Source organism: Pleurodeles waltl, chromosome 2_2 (assembly GCF_031143425.1).
Source record: "Pleurodeles waltl isolate 20211129_DDA chromosome 2_2, aPleWal1.hap1.20221129, whole genome shotgun sequence".
In the NCBI taxonomy this organism is placed as follows: Eukaryota; Metazoa; Chordata; class Amphibia; order Caudata; family Salamandridae; genus Pleurodeles; species Pleurodeles waltl.
In genome coordinates this window covers 677177144-677199756 of record NC_090439.1, presented here as the reverse complement: position 1 = coordinate 677199756, position 22613 = coordinate 677177144, and the positions used below count along the sequence as shown (strand labels likewise).

The 22613-nt window shown below is 43.2% G+C and overlaps 1 protein-coding gene across 1 annotated transcript in view; it reads right to left on the bottom strand.

Annotated features, from left to right (window-relative positions):
• The window catches only part of RAB2A (RAB2A, member RAS oncogene family), a 266500-nt gene that overhangs the window by 19949 nt on the left and 223938 nt on the right, over positions 1–22613 (bottom strand). Inside the window, exon 7 of the mRNA XM_069220232.1 lies at positions 12431–12499. Coding sequence (XP_069076333.1) covers positions 12431–12499 — 69 coding nt within the window. The remainder of the gene's footprint in view (positions 1–12430; positions 12500–22613) is intronic.

Below are 22613 nucleotides of genomic sequence, written 5' to 3'. Positions count from 1 at the left end.
GGCAGCAGCACCAAAGAGTATGGGAGTCTGAATCTGATCCCATACCGTGTGACAGCTCTCGGACTAACCATTTCGGCTAGCTAGCAGCACCTCACCAGTGCCAAAGGTAAAGGTGGTTTGTGCAGCGTGTCACATGACAGCCAAGACTCCTCAGGGAAGCTGTGGTGGAACAGATCGTACCCCTTTCTCTCAGTGATACAAGTCTCATACAAGCAAAGACAAACAGAAGCAGAACCTTGGTTCAATAGGTTTTATAGAAGCAACTGTGTTCTATGTAAAAAGGCATGAGTTGTTATTATGAGGATAATGAAACACAACACTATAACAGCAGTGACCAGGAAAGTGAAAAACAGGAAGAGTCCCACCATATTGCCACAATAGTGTCTCTAATATCCCTACCTACACTACTAAGTTTCTACATGAGAGCAAATAGCAGTGGTAGCTCTAAATCTCCCTTTTAGTCCCAGGAAGGAAGCTCAATCCCAATACCTGTGTTAGAGGTAACAAAGAGGTCTGTTAGTCTGCTGGGAGTAGATAAAGATGAAGCATGAGGTTTCAGCAGAGACTGCAATGACGTGCAGCACGAGATGGCCAGCTAGCTGAAATTTCCCCTCTAAGTTTGTGGGGGCAGTATATTGTTTTATAATAAAACATTGTGTTGTTCTGACAGCTGCCCACCGTGACAACAACACATCATTCTGTTTAGGGAAGACATTGTACTCTCTAGACCAGCAATACCGGGTAAACTATCACGTACAGCCTTGGAGTGAGCACAGGATGAAATGTTGTGCAGAGAAATGAAAAACAATTCTGCATGGAAGGGCAACTGATATAAAATAATAAGATATTGCCACTAAAATAAACATTGCTTTTTAAAAAACATAAGAGGACTAAAATGACGACTAGGTAAGAGGGCACAGGCCTCAGACCCAAGCTAAAATAAATGTGCCTAAATAAGTGCTAAAATAACCTCATGACAAGTAATGAGCAGTACACACAAAACCACATTGCTGCCTAAAAGGTTCTTCAATTTCCTCATCTACAAGAGAATAAAATGAAAGGTAACTGATTCAAGAGGCCTTACATATTAGAAGAAATGCTGTGTCATTCTAAGTTGCTAAATACATCTACAATCCCAGCATACAGCAAACCTCAGCTCTCTCTATTTACGAACTTGCGATCTAACTTACCAATCCTGCTTCCATTCTTAGGGTTCAACAGCGGAGGAAGGGGTTGTTTATGCTTTTATTGAAGACGCCCGTGATTTATAACTGCATTCCTTCTCTATAAGGAAAATGGTACGTACCATGTAAGCATCTGTTCTGGGCATGTAGTGCTATAGATTCACATGCTGTGCATACTCCTGCCATCTAGTGTAGGGCCTGGATGTGTGCAAGTTGTTGTTCTTCAAAGAAGTGTTGAGTCTTGAGGTTTAGTAACTCCTCCTCTTGCTGGTAATGCGCATGGTCAATCGGCTCCATTGTTATTGTTTATCCGCACAGCAGGTGATCATGTAATGTTGTGAAACAAAGCAATGTATAGAGAGATGGTCATGCGAACAAGGAAAGAAAAGAGACAGTAAAGGATACTGCACTGCCCATAAGCGAAGAGGGTGGGTGCATATGAATCTACAGCACTATGTGCCACTAACAGATGTTTACAGGGTAACATTTTCCGTTCAAGGCATGTGTGACTATAGATACATATGCTGTGCATAGATTATAATGCAGTCCTCCCACAAAGCGGTAGGTAGCCTGTAAGTGCTGCGGCAGATTGAAAGTGTGTACGGAGCACTGCCTGGCCAACATTAGCTTGTTGATGGGCTACAGAGCCACACAGTAATGTTTTGTGAGTGTGTGGTGTGGACCAAGTAGTTGCCTATGTCCGCTATTGGGATGTTCCCCAGAAAGCGCACAGAGGTCCCTTTCTTTCAAGCGGAGGGGGTTTTAGGAGGAGTGGACACAGTCCCCTAAACTTTAGCATGGCATGGGATGGCTGGATGCTTTTAAATATCCATCCGGCAACGCCTGACTTGGATACAGCCTTCCCTGTATGTGATTTGGAAAAAACAATAAAACGTTGCTGTGTCTTCCTAAATGGTTTGTTTCTGGCAATGTAGTACATGAGGGATCATTTTACATTCAAAGTAAGGAGAGCATGTTCCACAACTGAATCAGGTTGTGCGGGGGGGGGGGGGGTGGAAAACAGGAAGTTCAATGGTTAGGTCAAGGTGGAAGTAAGGGACTACCATAGGGAGGAATTTGGGGTTATAGCAAAGGCCAACCTTATCCCTATGAGCTTGAAAGCAGGGTTCTTCCTGGGCTAATATCTGTAGCTCACTCACACGGCTAAGTGAAGTGATAGCAATCAGAAATGGCTCCTTCCAAGCGGTGAACTGAAGCCGGCAGAAGTGGAGGGGGTCAAATGGAGGGCCATCCAGTCTTACGGATACAATGTTGAAATTGGGGCCATTGGAATCCAAAGAGGAATGACCATTCTGAAACCCTCCATCAAAGCTTGAATTCTGGAATCCTGAAGAGAAAGAGGTTTTCTCTATTGTGAAGGTAGGCACCTACGGCAGCCGGGTGTAGTCGTATGGAGATGAAGGTTAGACCAGAAACCTGCAAGTAGCCAACAATGTCCTGGATTGTGGCTTTAAAACTATCAATATCTTTTGAATGACAATAGTATACAAATCTCTTCCACCTGGCTGCATAGCAGGCCCAGGTGGTAGGTCTGCTTGCTTCCTTAAGAATGGTCATGCATTCAAGTGGAAGATTAAGGTATCCAAATTCTATGACCTCAGAATACAGATCGCAAGGTTAAGAGACATGGGGTCTGGGTGCCTGATTTCCCCATGATTCTGTGTGAGAAGGTCTGGCTTTTTGGGGAGCCTTTCCTGCAGAACCGGAGAGAGTTCGAGCAGAGTTGTAAGCTAGGGTTGGCGGGCTTAAGTGGCAGCCACCAGGATGAGAGTGAGGGACATCTGCCAAAGGCCTCCAAACCCCAAACGGAAGGATAGGGTGAGGGGGAAAACGTAGACAAATATTCTTGGCCAGTTCATCCATTGCGCATTGCCGTTGGACTGTTGATGTGGGAACCTTGAGGAGAAGTTTTGATATTTGGAGTTTTCTGCCATCTTTGGAAGTAGCGGAGGAGGACCTGCAGAAGGAGTTTCCACTTGTGGACTTGTTGCTGCATCATGCTGCTCAGGTTGGACCAGCCTTTGTCCATGCCTGGAAGATACTCCACTAGCTAAGGCATTTTGTGGCAGAGAGCCCACCACCAAATGCTACGGGATAGTTGTAAGAGTTTTAGAGAGCGTGTACCACCCTCTTTCTGAAGATAACACATGGCTGTCATTTTGTCCATTTGGACAATAACAACCTTGCCTATTAGGTGAAGTATGAAAGCCTTCAACTTAAGGTGGACACCTAGAAGTTCCAGGAAGTTGATATGGAGGCCCTGGTGTATGGGCTCCCTTTGGCCTTGGAAAGTCAGGTCCATTCAGTGCACACCCCATCTCATAAGGTAGGTGTCCACTATAACTGTCCTCTGCAAAACTGGCTTGAGGAATGGCTGCCCCCACAACTTCTTGTTGGTGTTCCACCACTGCACAGAATGACCAGTGTAGAGGCCGATCAACAAGAGATCGTTCCAATGACCCCCCCAACCCCGCCTTGGACCATTGTTGCACTAGGCATTCCTCTAATGGATGCATCTGTAACCTAGCATGGGGCAATGCGCACCGCCATCATGGCTAGGTGGCGCATAACTGTTCTGACCGGTTGATCTGGTTGGAAGAACTCCCTGGCAGCGCTGTCTGGGCACCTAGGGCACAGTGGATAGTAGTGTTTGGTATCTGCTTGCCCTTACACACTATTTCATATCCCCTCTCAGTACGCTCCTTTGGGAGATATTGGAGGAGCTCCTCGATCTCCTACCAATGAGCATGGTCACATCTTGAAAGAAGGCAGACGGAACTGGTGATACGCCACTGTTTGGCTAATTACACAGCCACCCTTTTGCCCATTTACCCTGACTCCCCTTCTTCGGTGACAGGCATCCCCTCTGGCCTCAGATTTAGCTCGCTTACAAGCAGTAGTGACCACCAGAGTCTAGTGCGGGAGCTGGTCCCAAATGTAAACGGGGTCAGTAGGGGAGGAGTTATATTTTTTATCCATCCTGGATGTAATGACCCTGGCTCAAACAGAGTCCTTCAAGATGTTGGGCGTTTGGCGCAGCATGCCATTAAGAAAGGGAGGTACCGAGTAGAGCAGAGGGCCTCAAAAAGGAAGTCCTCCTCTAGAGGTGCTGTATAAATATCCATCTTATGAAATAAGGTGACCCTACCAATGTGGTCTTAATAGGATGTGGAACTGTCCGAAAGGGAGGGATGAGTAGGATACAGGTCAGGGTCTGTGTCTACCCAGTGGGTCTGTATCACGTGAGCCCCACAGGTCACCCTGCTGAGGGGTGTGACATGCATCATCATCATCATCATCATCCCTATGCCCCGATGTCAGAATGAGGAGACCCCTAAGGTGTGATGTCAAGGGGGTCCCTTTGAAAAGCAGGTGGGGTAGGAAAAGGCTGAGGAACAGGGTGAGGGGATGGTTGTGCACAGGGATAAGGAGCTGGTAAACTTATCCGCCTTCTTGTGCTACTTTGGTGGAACTGGAATGTCCAAGATTCCTCGACAGACAGCTGGCGTTTCAAAGGTGAAACAACAGCAGACCTCGAAGGGCGGGAAAGGATCCGACAAGATTGGGGGATGGATGACCAGGTATTTCTATCTTGCGTCAAACTTCTCCTGCATCAGTTCGACTGCGCCTAGGAGGACCCTGCTGGTCGTTGCTGAAGTCTTCAGCTTTGAGGACAGCTTTGGTTTCGACGATGAGGTTCTGATTGACACCAAGGAAGATGTGATAGGTGCCAAAGATTGGCTTGGTGCCGTTGTCAGAGTAGCCGCAGTGAAGAGGCAGGTCTTGAAGGTTTATTTGGTGCCTAGTCAGAGCCGGGCAGTGCGTCTCAGGTGATTTGTTCGTGCCAACCACGGCCTAAAGGCAGTGGTGTTTCAAAGGCCTATGTCTGGTGCTCCAGACTGGCAGTGAGCCTTTTGGCACAGGGTGCTCAGACAGAGTGGTGTCGAGGGGAGGAGTTATCGTACTCACGGACTGCTGGGCTGGAAGAGGATTCTCAATCTCTAGATCGGAGGCACAGCTTTCCTTGGGGGAGAAAGCCTCTTCATCTGCAGCCAAAGGTTGTGGTGATGTTCCCCCTCAATGTCCTTAGGACCAAAGGGGTCTGTGGTTTCGTAGCAGCTTCTACGTCACATCTCGAGTTGACATGCCTGACTGTTGCAAACTGTGTTCTTGGAACAGAAGGAGTGGCAGGCGTCATAGGCGCTTTGTTGTGTTCAAGTGACAAGCACAAATTGCAGACCTGATTGAAATCGGCCAGACGATATCCTGTGGCAGCAAGGACAATATCGGAACGGCATCTGTTCCATCCCCGTTGAGGCATGGTGGAGAGACATGACTAGGAGACAGTAGTATGCACACAAGGGTGAGGCCCAGGAGAGGCTGTGGCTGACCTGGAACCTGCTTTAACGAAGTAAGCAAGCGTTGACCCTAGATGGAGAGTAAGGGAAACACAATCAGAATACAATACTGACAGAGGGAAGGAACCAGTGTGAACTGAAAAAAGAGCATCGCAATGGTGTCGACCTGGAGCACACGTCCCAATGGTAAAAAGAAAACAATATAACAATGGAGCCGATGACCATGCGCATTACAAGCAATAGGAGGAGTCACTGTACCTCGTGACTCAAAAGACTTCTTTGAAGAAAAACAACTTACACACATCTAGATGGCAGGAGTATGCACAGCATATGTTTCTATAGCCATACATGACAAACCTAATAGCCAAAGCTTTTTGCCATTCTTTATCCTTTCATTTTTTGTCATCCCTGTACGTTTAAACTATGTGTTCAAGTAACAGCAATTCAAAGCCAATAGTACTTTTTGTTTGCTCCAATGAGGATCTTATTTTTCTGTGAAATGCATTAAGGCTAAAAGTAGTTTCTTCACCTGCTGTAAGTACACCTGCCTTCTATGAAGCACCCACTTTGTTCCATTAAAATTAAATGTGAATGGTAACTTTTTTCAATGTAAAATTTTAATTCAAAAATATTGTTGCCACATTTAGGCAACATCACTTTTATCCCCATTTTTATGTTATATGCATGAAATAAAAAAAATAAGCCATTCATCGGCTTGCCAGGGTCAGACCTATTGACTATGTCAACACTCGCTCTTTGTGATTTTTTTTTTTTTTTTTAATAGCAATGTACTTTCATTTTCCCTTCTTTTCCGTGTTAGACCTTGAGTAAAGCAGACAAAGATTTGAAGTATGTTTTTAAGCTTTTTTTTTCTAATCGTGTACACCTTAATTAAAAATAAAACTAAAGAAGATTGCCTTTACGCCTGCACTGTTGCATAGCTTGATATGGAGAGATTTTTTTATGACTGTTTAAAAGCTCTTGAACATGGTTTTCCATATTCAGTTACAAAAGATCCGGCGATAGAGCACTTGCTTTTGAGGGACTGCCTTGGCCAAATTTCTACTTCTCGACATGCAATTGCAACTTGCACAATTGAAAACTGGATGGCCTAGTCTAACTAGGCAGATAAGTGGACTTGGTAGGGTTGACTGGCAAGAATAAAAAAACTGTTCCTAACTTGAGCAATAGCACCGCTTCTGCAGTGAGTAGAGATTGTAAGCTAACATCTACACGTGTAGAGAAAAAAAATAGGCAGAAACGGAGTCCACCACCTTGTTCTCCTGAGCACTGAACAGCAATATTTTTCTTTCACTCATGATAAAAAGTAAAAACAGAACTTAGGAGCGTGACACATAACGCAGCCAGCAGAACATGCACAGTCATTCAAGATCTGTGCAGGCATCAGTTGTCCCACCATACCTACTTTGGCAAATGATGTTGTAAAAGTTGCTAGTTGTGGTCTGGCTTGACAGTGCAGCTGTCGCCAAACTATTACGTGAGCACCACTAGAGGGTTTTTTTTTTTACTCTGACAACATGCTGGGAGCCAGGAGTGCATATTTTGATTGGGCAGAAGTGTGCTTGCACAAGATAACTGAGACCTAACAAAATGACCATAGCTGGTGGAGGGAAAATCAAAGTGACTGTTGTATTCAATCAATCAGAAAGTAACTTTATTCAGCCAAAAAGGCCATGAAAATACACAGATTACAAATCATTTTGTTAAAACACTGAATAATATCTCAAATATTTTTTTTTTAAAGCCCCGAAAAACACCAGTTTATCTATCCATTTCTTTAAAAAAAAAAAAAAAAAAAAAACACACGATCCTAAGAACTTACATTTTCAGAAAAAACAGTAAAACAATTTTTGAGATGCATAAAATGTCCTTATTGACACGGCCGTTATAACAACCCGTGACCCAAGCAATGGGAAACTGAATACCAGACTAATCCAGTTTTTGAGAATATTCACAGCCCTGGCGTCCCAGTAAATCCAGTTTAGTAAAAGACAATTGTTCAGTCCCATAATACTAGAACTCACCCCGTGGATACCAGCTATCGGTGATGTAGGGGCGCGGCCCACCCTGACTGCATCCTCTGGTTAACAGGTGGCACTGTCCAGTGTTAGTTTAGCTAATTTCGTCTACCTGCCCAAAAAATATAGGTTTTTGGGGCCTAATTGCACCTGGGCACCCCTGTGGTTACCAAGAGAGGTTCACTCCAGTTTTATTATTTATTTGTTAATGTTGTCTATATTTAATTTTCACTATTTTAGGTCATTCTTCGGATGCATTTGATGTATCCTTTCAATGCTTCATTTCTTCAGATGACACACTCTACAAATAAAATAGACCTTCATTTTGTGAAGTGAAATGCTGCTTTGCTAATAGAGGGTGTAAAAACCGTGACCTTGGTGACTTATATAAAATGCAAAATAGCATGAAGTGCAAAGTGGATTGGGCTGTGTGCCCAACACATGGGTAAGGGGAAAAGGATAACTGCCACGTACGGGCAACAGGGAAAGTCACCAAATAATGAATTGTGCTCTACCTTAATCTAATCAGATAAAATCTATGTTTAGGCTTTATGATCCATGATAGATATGGTTCCATTCCCTGAGTGGTACGAATTTGCATATATCGTGTGCCCGATGTCATATCCAATATACCCACATGTCTGGATTCCTCTCTATGGGACACGTACCTCTGAGTTAATCTTAGTCTCGAGTCTGGGGTAATCTGCTCAGGGTTGTCAAAATACCGATTAAACCCAAGCCTGCAAAAAGTGTTTTTTATCCAAGATAACCATGGAATTAACGCTGCATTATCCTGGCTAAGGCAATCCAACAAAACCTGCCTGTAAAAGCGTGCTTTGAGGGGGACTCCAAATGTTTAGCCACAAATATAGGGGAGCCAATTTGATATGGTCTTCTATACAGTCAGCTCCTTGTTGTGTGTGTAAAATAAAGCTCGCAGTTGCCCTGCGTATGGCAATAAGTCTACACAGAAATGCATTTTGCACAGTTTGGAGCTTCCCTGTAGCAGTAAAACTCCATGCTCCTACAGCATAAGTGGCTATAGCTATACATTTACTATTATAAATCTGAAGAACCTCCTGTACAGGTTTAAATCCTAGCCTTGAGGCGAACCTAAAAATGGCCTCCGCCATCACCCACATTTTTTGCGCTCCAACAGTTATTAAACTGTCCCATACCTATTTTCACCAAATAGAAATTTTAGGTTATTAAAAAGGTAGAAGTTTTTCCAATTAGTCTGCCTCCTAAATAAAAGGATTTTGATTTAAGTTTTTTTGGCCCACAAAGCATAATTAATTACTTCTGCTGGTTAACTCTGAGCTTGAGGCCCAGCATAAACTCATTACACCCATCTAGATGTTTCTGGTAACTATATGCTGTGCGCACCAGCAAGACTGCGTCATCTGCGTACAGCCAACCTGATACCAATATGGTGGTACCTATTTTTGGGACATCTTTAGTATAGTTTGTTAGAGTAGTGCCTAGGGAATTTACATAGAACAAAAAAACAGGAAAGGGGCCAACATACAGCCCTGTCGTACTCCCTTTGCCACCCTAATTGGAGATGTGCAGTACCCCATTCTGGAAAAACGCACTCTAGTTAATGTGTCCTGATGTAATTGTCTTATGAGGGACAAAGTTGTTTGTCTATACCTGCCTGCCATCATACCCCACACTAGGGCCCTGTCAACCATGTCAAAGACACAGGAGAGGCCCATGAAAGCCATGTGTAAAACCCCTCTCCTAATGCTTTTTTACTTAAAATAAGCATTAGGTTTAGTGCCTGCTCAGATGTCCCCACTCGAGTCGGGGAGAAAACCATATTGCAAAGGGCTGAAAAATGTAGTCTCCTCTGCCCAAGACTCTAGCTTCCCCAAGATGACTCGCCCAGGATTTTCACTGTTAAGTTGATCATTGAAAGAGGGCGATAACAAGGAGGCGAAAGCCTGTCTCCCTTTTTGAAAATTGGAACTATTACTGACTCTTTCCAAGAGGGGACCAGCTCCCCCCCCCCCCCCCCCTCCCAGTAATGCAGCCTGCAGTACGTTGGTGACCATGGGAGCCCAAAGTCCTAAGTTTGATTTATACAAAACAACTGGCACCACCATCCGGCCCCGCTGCCTTGCCACTAGTAATACTCCTAATGGTATTTGTTACTGCTGCTAAGTCAACTAGGTCAGCAACTCAATCTTTAAAAAAAAAATAAGCCCTTTTCCACAGTCCTTCAAACTGGCCTTCGGCTCTGGATTAAAGAACATAGGAAATGGATCGATCCATTCACATTCCTTAATAGTGCACATAATCTCACCAGGAGAACTTTTCCCGAAAAGAGGACGATTGACTATGCTCCAAAAAAAGGGAGGAATCTTAACTGAGAAGCCTTCAGAAGGTCCGGTAATGCTCTTGTCCCAAGTTCATGCTTCCTCCACTTTAGGGCTTGCTTATAATTAGATCTCACCCACCTAATTTTTGATGCATTGCGTGGCTTAATATTGGTGACTGATTTTAGTACCTGGAGAGCGGTTGTACATTCTTTTGAAAACCAAGAGTGACTGTTGTATTCTATATGTGGGCTTCAGCCTGCCCACAGGCTTCCCATTTGCTGGCTCCATCATCTCCCTCCTCCCCCCCAGCATTCGTCAACGGAATGCATGTGTTATGTCTCTTCCTGTGTTTAGCCCCCCACAAGAGCATGAACCAACTACTACTATCCATCCACTATTCCCATTTTAGGAACTGTTTTAGGAGCTACTTTTTTCTCTGTTTAAGAACACTTCACATGAGCACTCGTATTTTCACTCGTTCCATTTCTGTAAACAGGCCTGTAAATTTTGTTCTCATCACGTCACATTTTCTGTATATTTAAAGACCGAGGTCGAACGTCAGACTTGGTTTTCTGAGGGCGCTGCTTTTTTTTCCCCAGACTTCAAAATGAGAGGATTTTTAAAGATAATGACTCTGTTGCTTGCCAGTCTCCCAACCCACTTCTCGTTACTCGAGCTGTCCCTCCACCCTCTGTCATCGCCGCTTATCCCCCCCCCGCTTGCTCCCTTTTTGAACCTCGAGCTGCGTAAGCAGCAGTGGTTTCAATAATTCCAAATGCAGACAACAGGAAATAACTTTGAAGTAATGCTTCTCTGGGATAGGAGGTACTTGCTTGCACCCCCAACCACAAAGCATGAGGATAAATCAAAGATGAGGTCATATCACATTGGTATTATTAAATCTTCGCTAAGCCTTAACAAAAGAGTAAGCAATGCATTCATAAAAAGGTATGAAAAGAGTGATATAAACCCATGCTGTTCAGAAAAACAAGGACATCATTCCTTATCCCACAAAATAGGGATGTACACAGCATGAATGTATTCTTTTTGACAAACTCCAGTTGTCAAGAGTGGAAGGAGGATCCTCCCTCTGCTTCCTGCACTGTGCAGCATTTTTTTTCTAGTTCCACTCGGTGATACCATGATGACCCCTTCTGCTAATGTGTCTGCGCTTCTGATTTTTAGCTAAATGTGAGATGCCCAGTGTCACCCTCACCCTTTTCACTTAGTTCCACACATTACCACGCATCCTTCTTCTGTGCCCACCCCCAGGCACTGTATGAAACCTGAAGCAAATACCTGGCCATGGATCTTACTTTGCTGCTTCATTTAGCCAGGCGTGTTGGTGGCCATGACCAGGATGTTGCCGATTACCACTTTTTCCCACAACTTTTAGCCATGCTGAACAGCAGCTATGCTGCTATGCCACATGGCTAAAAGACACTGACAACACCAATAGCGCTTGCATTGCCAAGACCTACTGGCCTTGCCAGTGATTGTTTATTTATCCAACTGGTGAGCTTGAATTTTCAAGGCCACAAACATAACATTGCAATGCTTTACACATGTCTTAGATCAGTGGCTCCCAACCTGTGGTCCGGGAACCCCTGGGGGTCCGTGAAGCCATCTCATAGGGTCTGCAACTGCTTTGAAAATTAAATAATATTGACAGATTAGGTCCCCAGCTTTCAGTAATAACTCAGTAGGGGGGTCACCAGATTCCAATAATGATTCAGTGGGTGTCCCCAGGTTCCAGTAATGATAAAACGGGGGTCCACAGATGTCGAAAGGTTGGGAACCACTGTCTTATATAATTTATGTTTGTCTGTATCTGGCAGCAGCACAAGTGGAAGGAAGGCGGTCATTACATGGATTTTTAGGTCTGGCTTAGCATTGCTACGATCATCTGACTTTTTAACCTACACCAATATTATTCTACAGTTCTTTACTTCTACACAACTACAAATGCTATTTACTTGTAATGCTTCATCTTATCACACAACATCCCTTTAAAGCCAGACTTACTAGCATGCAAATGCTGGGTTTGGAATGATGAGGCCTAGACATTACACTATGAACGATCTTTTGCAGAAAAAACTGTGGTTTGCCTTTGACAAAGAATGAGTACAGGAAGGGCTAATGCCAGAGAGGTTCCCACTTTCTCTTTGTTCTTCCTCTTTTTCTACTATCTCATTGCATGCTATTAAGACAACATTATTTCGAACACTAGGAATGGAAGGAGGCGAACAAGATAACATTATAATTATAGTGGACACTTGTTTGGTATTAAAATTCTATTACCCAAGGGAATTGAAATAGGAAATTAAGTAAAATATGAATTTGATCGGGTTTTAGTAAGAATGCACAACAGCTTTATAACAAATAGCCAAGCCAATTTACTAGATTAAAGCTCCACATTCTGTGATATTATACTCGATTTTGCTATATCGCTATTAAACAATTAAAGTGACTAAACGAGGACGAAAAACAAATAAAAAAATTACCTCATTATTAATATCAAAGACACCTTCCTGTATTTTCTCAAAGATTTCCTTTGCTGTGTTAATGAATGCCTGGGGGTAAAGAGCACAAGTTAGGCAATAAAACAAATGTAGCATGTGAAAAATCATGAGACATGGCAGGAAGTAAAACTACACAGCTCAAATGGAGAAGGGTACAGCTTCTAATGTTTAAATCATAACGCAGTCAAGCTTTTTTTTAATTTTTTTTTATTATTCCCAGTGGTCAATGTTTTAAGAATACTGCTCAACCACATATTTCTTTTTTCGGCTATCACCAGACAAAGGGTCTGACAATTCAAGTAAGCAATTTTTTCACATCTTGATTAATAAATAGTTGCACAAAAAGGAACATTATGCAGGCAACACAGTTAGGATTTACACTAATATAAAAGCAGAAACCCTAAAAATGTGAATGTTTGTACTTCACTTCCTCTGGGTTGTGTTTCACATAGAGCTGAGGGGGAAGACTGATTGCACCTATACTCAGCATTCCACAGGGGGATTATGCAGGAGCGCCTGGCTCAGTGTTCTCAGGCAGCTCACAATAAAGATGGCTGACAGAGGGAAAGTGCTTTTACATCGGTCACACACTTCGTCTTTGCCATGGTGAACATTTTGTACCATGCCAAAAGCTGGACTGTTGGGACGAAAGAGACCCAAGGAATCCATGGGAGGGAGTATGTGCCATATAAATTCACTGATATCAAGGACAGATAGCAAAAGGAGGAATTCAGGAGTGTGGAAGACCAGCAAAACACAAGTATCTTTAGGGGTGTTTTTGGTGCAATCCCATCTTTAAATGCCTTTGGGCATCCTTTCCTCAGATCCCAGATACTTTCTTACACTGTCCACTCGACGCAGAAGAAATAATTAATCGCGTTAATACAGAAAGGATACTGCAGGACCTGTTAAAGGTACTCGGTCGGTGATCTGCGTTTCTTTATACGGTGAGGGACCATCCAGGTGACTTGCACCATCTTTAGAACTAACTCTTGCAGATATTTTATGCTACATATAATTTTAAGCATTACCTTCATTAAAAATAACTACTTAAAATTACATTTAAAAAAATCCCAGAAATCTTGAGAATAAATACATGGGATACCATCGCTTTTCAATTATAAATTCTATAACGAAATGAAACGCTTAAAAAGCGGTATGATGGACTGTGAGAGCAAGAACTGGGCTTCTGAATGCATGCATTAATTACTTATAATGAAATACAACCTTTGCAAATGTCTACAGCAAGCTGCTGGACTTCAAGAAGGCCTAAGGAGGGCGATCGGGCTGTAGATCAAATCTAGGAATGTAAACAGAGGGCAGAGGGAGGAACAAATCATACCTTTCCTCATTTCCACACTGCGAGCATTTGACTGCTGAACTTGCCACCAGAGCTTTGTTTCCTAATTAACAGGACTGATATGTTTTCACCTTTAAAGGCCTTACAGCTCCCCTGAGTAATCAGTCTACTGCAGCTCAATTACTGCGCCAAGCGCACACCACCGCTATGAAGGGAGGCGTGAATGACTGCGGCAGGCTGCAGAATATATGAATATGCATAAACTCTAAGTGGGTGATCGAATCATCATAGAGGGTCATGAGAATTTGCAGCAAAATAATGAGAAGAATTAATCACTGCAGATTCACAAGGCACTTAGGATGCGAGAGAGGATTTTTTCCCCAAACGTTTGTTAAGAGTTCGGGAAGAGAGGAGGGAGGCGGAACTGGCTTGCAGCCAGCAATGAATTGATTCGCATTCCTCCAAATGAAGATTTCAATTTTACAAAAGGAAAAATTTCATCTCCGTTTTCGATTAACATACCAATTATCGCAACGATCTAACAAACCGCGCTAATTGAAAACCATGGTCACAAGCTTCATAAATTCACCCAGCTGGGTCTCCTTATGGGGTAGTCACTTTCTCACATTAAGTAAAACATTAAACAGAGCCACGCTGCCCTGAAAATATGTTATGATAACTTACTGTAAACAGGCACTTAACAACTTGGCACAGACAAAGGCCTATGAAGTGTTGCCACCTCCTCTCTGTCTTCTTTAATTACACTAAACTCCGTGGATGTACTGAGAAGGCCCACCATCTACATCTAGTACAGTGGCCAGGACAGAAAAAAAATACCAGGCATGTGGTCGCTGGGGGGAGCCTAAAAAGAAAAGGACATGCGGCCTGCAAGCAAATAACATAAGAAAGGCAATCAAGCAAATTACAGCGTGCCAGCACTGATTACCCTGTCATTAATTAAAGGATCTAAACAATCTAAAATTAATGTTTGTTTTTTCAAGTGTTATATTAGAAACTGAAGCACGATATTAAACATGGTTCCTACTTTTAGGTATACACACTGCAAACGTATTTCAATTGTATTTATTGCAGCCAGTTTGGTGACGTCGATTGTTTTTTGCAACAAGCAAAAAGTAGGGAAAAACAGGCCAACAAAGGTTATAAGAATCAAATCGAAATCAGTTGCCAACTGGACAAGTCTTTAACGTGAATTTTAGGCAAGGTAACTTTGGGGTCCGGACACCTTTTCGATTATAGGGATGGGCCTATAACTCACAGTATACAAAGTTCTGTGTTGTTTACCCCCCCCCCCCCAAAAAAAAAAAACCGAAAAAAAAGGAAAAAAAACAGATGCCCGAAGCGGAGCTTGAGTGAAGGGGAACCACTGCTATAAGCACAATGACTCTTGCAAGAAATGACAAGCTTTACGTGTTTTAAGACCCTTTGCAGCCTCATTACCATGTTAATTTAGTGCACGTACAACAATGTACACTGGTTCTAGGAGCACACAGAAGGCCAAGTAAAAGACCCGAAGGTCACACAATTACAGTATCAGAAAGATCGTTAAAATGCAATAACAAACTAGTGCCGGGTGAGCACACTGAAGCAGAGCACTGACTGCTTGTTTTGGGACATACCATACACTTTTCGTTTATGCATACGAGTTTGGGGAAACTGAGGGCCTTTCCTATAAAACTGTTCTCCTCCATTCTCATTGGTTTTGGGACAATGCTATGACAACTACTGGCAAGGCTAATAGGTCTCACCGACGGGAGACTGTCAATATTTTGTTTAGCCATCTTCTATAGCAGCATGGCTGCAGTGCAACATGTCTGAAAGTAAAGAAAAATAACACTATGATGCAGTCGGCGCTGGCCTTGTCATAGTATTTTTGTTCTTTATAATGCATTTGAAATGCCAACAGGTGTTTATTTATTTTGCAATAAAAGTTGCATTCCCGCAAGACTCTCTGGCCAGTGTGTCCCTACCCTGCCACGCTCATATATTTATTTTTAAAATGCACACAGGACAGGGGACTAAGGGCCAGATGTACGTATTTACTGAATTGCGACTCGCAAATTGTGAGTCAGAGAGACTCGCAATTTGCGAGTCTCAATTCAGTATGCAGGACGGTGTCCCTGACACCATCTGCGACTCGCAAGGGGGTCGCAAAGGCCCACCTCATCAATAATAATGAGGTGGGTCGCAATTTGCGACCCCCTTGCGATTCGCAGCACTCACAGGGATGGTGGCCGGCTGGAGACCGCAGACCACCATGTCTGTGACTGCTTTTAAATAAAGCAGTTTTTTTTTTTGTAATGCAGCCAGTTTTCCTTAAAGGAAAACGAGATGCATTACAAAATGAAAAAATGAAACATTTCAGTTTCATTTTTTCAGAGCAGGCAGTGGTCCATAGAAATGTTTTCCAGGCCATTCACAAAGGGGAAGGGGTCGCTTTGGGATCCCTTCCACTTTGTGAATGGGTTACCACCAGTGTGACACTGGTGGTAACTGCGATTGCTTTGCGACAGTGTTCGCGGTCACAATGCAATGCAGCATTGCGATGCGACTCACAAATAGTAAGGGGAACACCCCTTCCTATTTGCGACTTGCAGTCCCGTTTTGCGAGTCGGTAACCAGGTTACCGACTCACAAAACGGGAATTGGGCATCGCAATGTGGGTTTTGCACATCGCAAACAGCGAAATTCGCTGTTTGCAACATTTAAAACCTTTGCTACATCTGGCCCTTAGTTCCCGAGTCCAGTAATGGCTCTCTCCAACATTTTTGCAAATGCAGCAGGCAGTCAAGGGTAAAAAAAAGCCCCGAGTGAAATGGCCCTTTTTGCAGGGTTAGCGCCAAATATTTTGCCTTCTTCCTCCTATTGTTTCAGATGTGTTTTTGCTGGTTTATTGTCTCTGCGCACTTTAGCACTGCAGAGTAGTGCTAAAGTGCAAGTGTTCCCTAAGTAAATTGTATTGGTGATTGGTTTATCCATGATTAGCACTGTGGTGTCAGCAAATGTGTGTCAAGATGATTATACTACTTTCAAGTCCCTAGTAAAGTACACCAGAGGTGCCCAAGGTCTGTAAATCAAATACTACTAATAGGCCTGCAGCAGATTGTGCCAACCACACAAGTAGCCCTGTGAACACGTCTCAGACCTGCCACTGCAGTGTCTGCAGTTTTAAACTGCCAATTCAACCTGTCCAGTGTACCCAGTTACCAGGTCCAAACCTTCCCTTTTTCTACATGTAAGGCACCCCTGAGGTAGGCCCTAGGTAGCCCCATGGGCAGGGTGCAATGTATGTTAAAGGTGGGACATGTACTGATGCATTTTACATGTCCTAACAGTGAAATACTGCCAAATTCGTTTTTCACTGTTGCAAGGTCTAACTCTCTCATAGGTTAACATGGGGGGCTGCCTTTAAATATCCTTAAAGCGCAATTTCCTTTGAGAGCAGATAGAAATATGGAGTTTGGGGTCTCTGAACTCTCTATTTAAAAAGTAGGCATTTTCTTGCTTAAACCATTCTGTGACTCTGCCTGTTTGTGAATTCCCGGTCTGGGTCAGTTTGACAGTTGGGCTGTTTACACCTCTCCTCTAGACAGTGACACAAAGGGAGCTGGGGTGTAGCCTGTATATCCTGATGAGCCATCTGAGCTAGAGTAGAGGGGGGAGTGGTCACTTACACCTGAAAGGACTGTACCTGCCCTCACACAATGCAGTCTCCAACCCCCTGGTGTGTGTCTGGGCCTGGCCTGGCCAAGGAAGGATCTTACAAACAACAGACTTTCCTTTGAAGTTTGCCAACTTCAAGGCAGAAAGGGGTATAAGTAGTGGACCCAAAACCCCAGACTCTTTCTGGATCAAAAGGAACCTCTGCCAAGGAGAAGAGCTGGAGGAGTACTGCCCCTTTGCTGTGTTGATTTTCTGAGATAGCCTGCAGTTGCTGCTTCTGCCTGAAAAGAGAGCAAAGGGTGAACTTTGCTGTGTATCCTGCTTGAGAAAGTTCTCTCAGGGCTTGGAGTAGATCTTGCCTCCTGTTGGAAGTCTCAGGGATGTCAAAGACTTCAGTTTCATCTGTCTACAGCACTTGGGACTGTGTGTTTTGTGGTGTTCAAGAAGAAAAACCACTGCAATGCAGTCAACGAGGTCACTGGACTGCACCGTGACCTGCCGAAGCTGCACAGTCGCACTGCCCGCTTCGCACCGCAACCCTGGTCTCACCGGGCCACCATTTGACATCACCACGAGCAGCTGCTTGCACCGTGACCAGTGGTCCCCCACTTCAGCATTGCCTTGCTCACACATCAGCCTGCCGCTCCTGCTGACACTGGTGCTACTTGCACCGTGGCCTGTGGACACCGCTCATGAGGTACACAAAGCACTGTCCCGTTACACACGGCAGCCCCGTTCCTCCCACACCAGCACCATTGACTCCAGAGTCGTCAACTGACATCCCTGTCTGCACTGCAACCCGTGGATGGTGCACGGAGCCCATCTCGCGCACACTGCCGACTTGGGCCTACCGACAACAGCACTTCAGCAACGACACCGCTGCTTGCACCGTGACCTGATGATACCGCACTGCCCCGCTTTCCACCGCAGCCCTGGCCTCACCGACGTCGCTGGATGACCGTCACCGAGCCGCTGCCTGCACCGTGACCTGTAGGCACCACATGTCACATCGTCCTGCTTAGCACCGCAGCCCTAACGCCATCCACGCATGTGGCTCCTGACTTCATCAGCCTGGAGTTCGATCTGCAACGTGTGTGACTTCAAGGGCCCAACGACTCCAGCACTGACCCCGGAACCGACACCGCAATGCCAGCGACGCTGCTCTCTGGATCTCACCGCGAGGATCACAATGCCCTGCAATTCCTGAGGTACTATTTGTGGGTCTTCCTGACACCGGTGACACCACAGCCACCCTGATCACGACGCCGTGATAGCCCCAGGTGGAGCTATTGACTTCAAGGAACTGTATTTTTAAGTGAATTATTACAAAAGTCATATCTTTATTATTGTATGTTGGATAGTCATATCTTTATTATTGTATGTTGGATTTTTCTCGTTTTGGTCTAGTTTTACATATATTAATATTGGCTATTTTTCAATAACTGGTGTGGTGTCCTTTTGTAGTGTTTTCACTGTGTTACTGTGTGTTATGTGCAAATGCTTCACACACTGCTTCTGAGATAAGCCTGACTGCTCGTGCCAAGCTACCAAGGGAGTGGGCAGGAGGTTATCTGAGCAGGTATCTCCCTTATCCTGACAAGAGTGAGGGTCCCTACTTGGACAGGGTGCAAACTGACTGCTAACTAGAGACCCCCATCACTAACAAGCACCCTGGGCCAATCAGAAGGCCCTATGTCCCTCAAACCCAACCGTCCATATATATAAATATTTTTGGAGAGTAATAGCTTAAAAACTACTAAACTGATTTACACCAAATCACAACACAAAAAAAAACAATACTTTCAGGGCTGCGATCTAGCTTCCTGCCAAATATGGTGTAATTCTGTTGAGCAGTTTTTGTGTTAGTGCATATTAAAAGATTCTATGGAATGTGCATGGTGATTTGTGTTTTGGGACAGTTTTTTCCACCTTGGCCCCTGCTTGATGGATCATCCTAAAACATTCCATGAACAAACTAGGTAAAAAAAAGAGAACGTTTTCTAAAGTTTTGTGGAAATTTGTCAAACAGTGCCAAAGTTATTTGCAAAATGTTATTCGCAAAACAAAATATACACTGACCTACCTATAACTACCCAGTGGATATTATATATTCACAGAAAAAAAATCAAAGGTTACAGGGACCTTAGAGTTAGGTTCTGAATTTACTCGTACAAATCCACAGAAATTCAGCAGTTATAGAGTTCTTTCAAGTAACTTAAACTCGTCCCCTAATGTAACTAACTCGCTCCTTCGCCATGCATAGCTAATTACTCTGCATATTATATCATTGATAACAGTCTATGCTATCTTTCATATTCTCATTGCAACATTTGCAATAAAATTATTGATGAGACAACTGTGCATAATTTGCGGCAAAAAAAAAACAAAAAAAAAAACACCAGTGCTAAGGAGTCAGGGTGTGTCTACTTTTTTTATGGGACTCCGCTCAAGCTTAGCCCCAAGATGTCTGCCAACACTTGCTGGTTTGTGGTTTGAAGTATTGGCAGCCGATCAGAGCTGTGCATTTCCCTGCATGAGCTCGTCTTTGACTGCGGATACTTCACGGGCAGAGATATACAAATATTCATTTCCCTAAATTCCTCAAAAACTATGGAACGGATTTACACCAATTAACAAAAAGACAAATCTGCGTACCGACAGCTAGCTTTCTGCCAAATTTGGTGTAATTCCAGCCAGCAGTTCGGGCTAGAGATGAGTTGACAGATCCGATGGGACCTGAAATGGGAAACATAATGGTATTTGAGTCCCCTTTTTCACGGCACCCACTTGACAAATCACCCCAAAACTTTCCATGCGCACCAAGAATCACTGGGCCACGTTTTTTGTGTGAAAATTTGGTGAAGATTCGTCAAACAGTGCCAAAGATATAGGCAAGACAAAAAATTATTTTTCTATGGAAACATGGTCCTAACTGTAACTACCTACTGGTGACCGCCAACAGGATATGTATATGTCTCCTACTGGCGGTCACCAGTCGGTAGTTACAGATAGGTTTGCTTTTCTACAGACTGAGTGTGTTTAGTGTGCTAATAACTTTGGCTCCATTTGACAAATCTTTACTAAACGTTCCATAAAAAAAAAAAAAAAAAAAAAGTCATTCATCTCAGTTCTTTCGTGCAACCTATCAGTTTGATTCATCAAGTGGGGGACAAGAAACAAGGGGGCCCCAAAACATGAAATCCCCATTCATTTTTCAGAGACTTCGATACAACAACAGCAAAACTGCTGAACAGAACTACACCACATTCAGATAGAAGCTAAAGCCTGGACCGCAGATTTTGCTTTTTACGATTTAGAGAAAGTCTTTTCAGTAGTTTTTGAGAAATTAAGGGTCAAAAATAATTTTCTATTTGGACAGTTGGGGTCATGAGTCCAGCAAGCCTCCTGCGAGAGTGTGAATTTAAAAATGGAGGGTTGTGATTGGCCGAGAGGCCCATTTTTCTTGTGAACCTTCATGCTCTCCTGGGAGCGAGATGCTCCCAGAAGCGCTCTGATTCGCTGGCTGTTGTGATGTTAGAAATTAAATGGCAGCCATTACTCTTTACTGTGAAAAGTTCTAGGTGTTGTGGAAATTAAGCTAAAAAATGTTATAAGGGGGCAGCAGAAAGGCATGCTGTCCTCCTAGATTTAGAGTGGAAGTGTTTAAAGGATAATTACTATGAAGATAATAAAAGTATATATTTTTTTTTAACTCATTTCTATGATTTTGCAGGAGTCTCACAGGATCTGGAATAGTTAAAATGAGTTCACTATACATTTTCTTAGTTGGAATGGATATTGTGGTGCTTGTTTGAGACAGAAAGTGTGTAAGAGATTAGAACTGTGATGGGTGGATGGTTAATTCTTTTTTTTTTTTTTTTTTCAACAAATGTTACTATTTCCCGAGCATGTTGCAAGATACGCATACAAAATTACTGGGCCTGCCACGACAACGTGCTAATGATCCTGTGAGAGCCTCATGAGATTGTATGGGGATAAGTTTTGTAGGTTTTTTTATTTTTTATTTTTATTTTTTTAAATGGGGTCCATGGCTGAACCAATAGTTATCATTCATATTACATGGTTGAAGAAAAGCTGCGATGTGATTGGGTACAGAACCAAGGATAGCTCAGTTTGTCCTTGGTGCTTTGGAGGAGAAGGAAGTCTGTCTGAGCTGTGCTCTGCAGGCATTTATGTGGCGTTGAAAGAGACTGCTGTCTTCATCTACATTTAAGAAAGAACAAATTTCGAATTCAGGTATTTAATAATATTGTTTATAAACTTGTTGTGAAGTGTCAGTGGGTGTACTAATGTTGGTAAACTTATTTTACACCATGTTTACAGAGTGAAAAACTGTTTGGGGGGGTGTAGATGTAGTAATATAGCTTATGAGAGGTACACATTACAATGTACAGAGATGAGAGCAAGGCTTGCAGACTGTGTTAAAAATGAAGTTTTGTAACTTTATATACTTGTAAATAAAGGAAGTACTGTTTCTTAAATTATCCAAAAAGCTCAACTGTTCTTATGAATGTTATTGTAAATATATTCTGAGGATACTAGATGTTTGAGAGGTGATATCGCTATTTATAGAGTGAAGCACTGTGGTGAGTGTTAGCAAAGGTGTGTCAAGATTATGCTACTTTCAACACTGTTACGGATGCAGAGTTCATGTCATGGTATAATTTAATTATGAAAATAGTCTGGTTGAGGATGTGAAATTATTAGGAGAGGGGAATAAGACGTTACTGGTGCACTAGATATAAACAATTGTGGGTGAGAAGTAAAGCTTAGACAATATAGTGATGTATCACTTATCAATTACTGATCAGTATGTACTTTTTAGTTTTTTCATTATTTTGTCAATTTTAGGAGGAAATGGAAACTTGTCTCTGAGGAAATAATTATCTGCTTACACAATTTCAGCAACAAAAAAAAAAGAGCATTGTTAAGACAAGCAGGATTATTGTCTTGATCAGCAGTGAGTGCCTGAGCAGGCACACTGTATTCAGGTTGAAAAGATGTGGAAGCACATCAAGAGCTCTGTAGTTCAGGAGCACAAGTCAACTGAGTGGTAGCTTCTGTCAACTCCTTTTTTTAAGAAAATTGTAAGCATGAGAATCTTTGCAAAGGCTTTTTTGCTAGCTGGCCTAATCAGTATACCAAAGAGACTTTGCCAGGCTG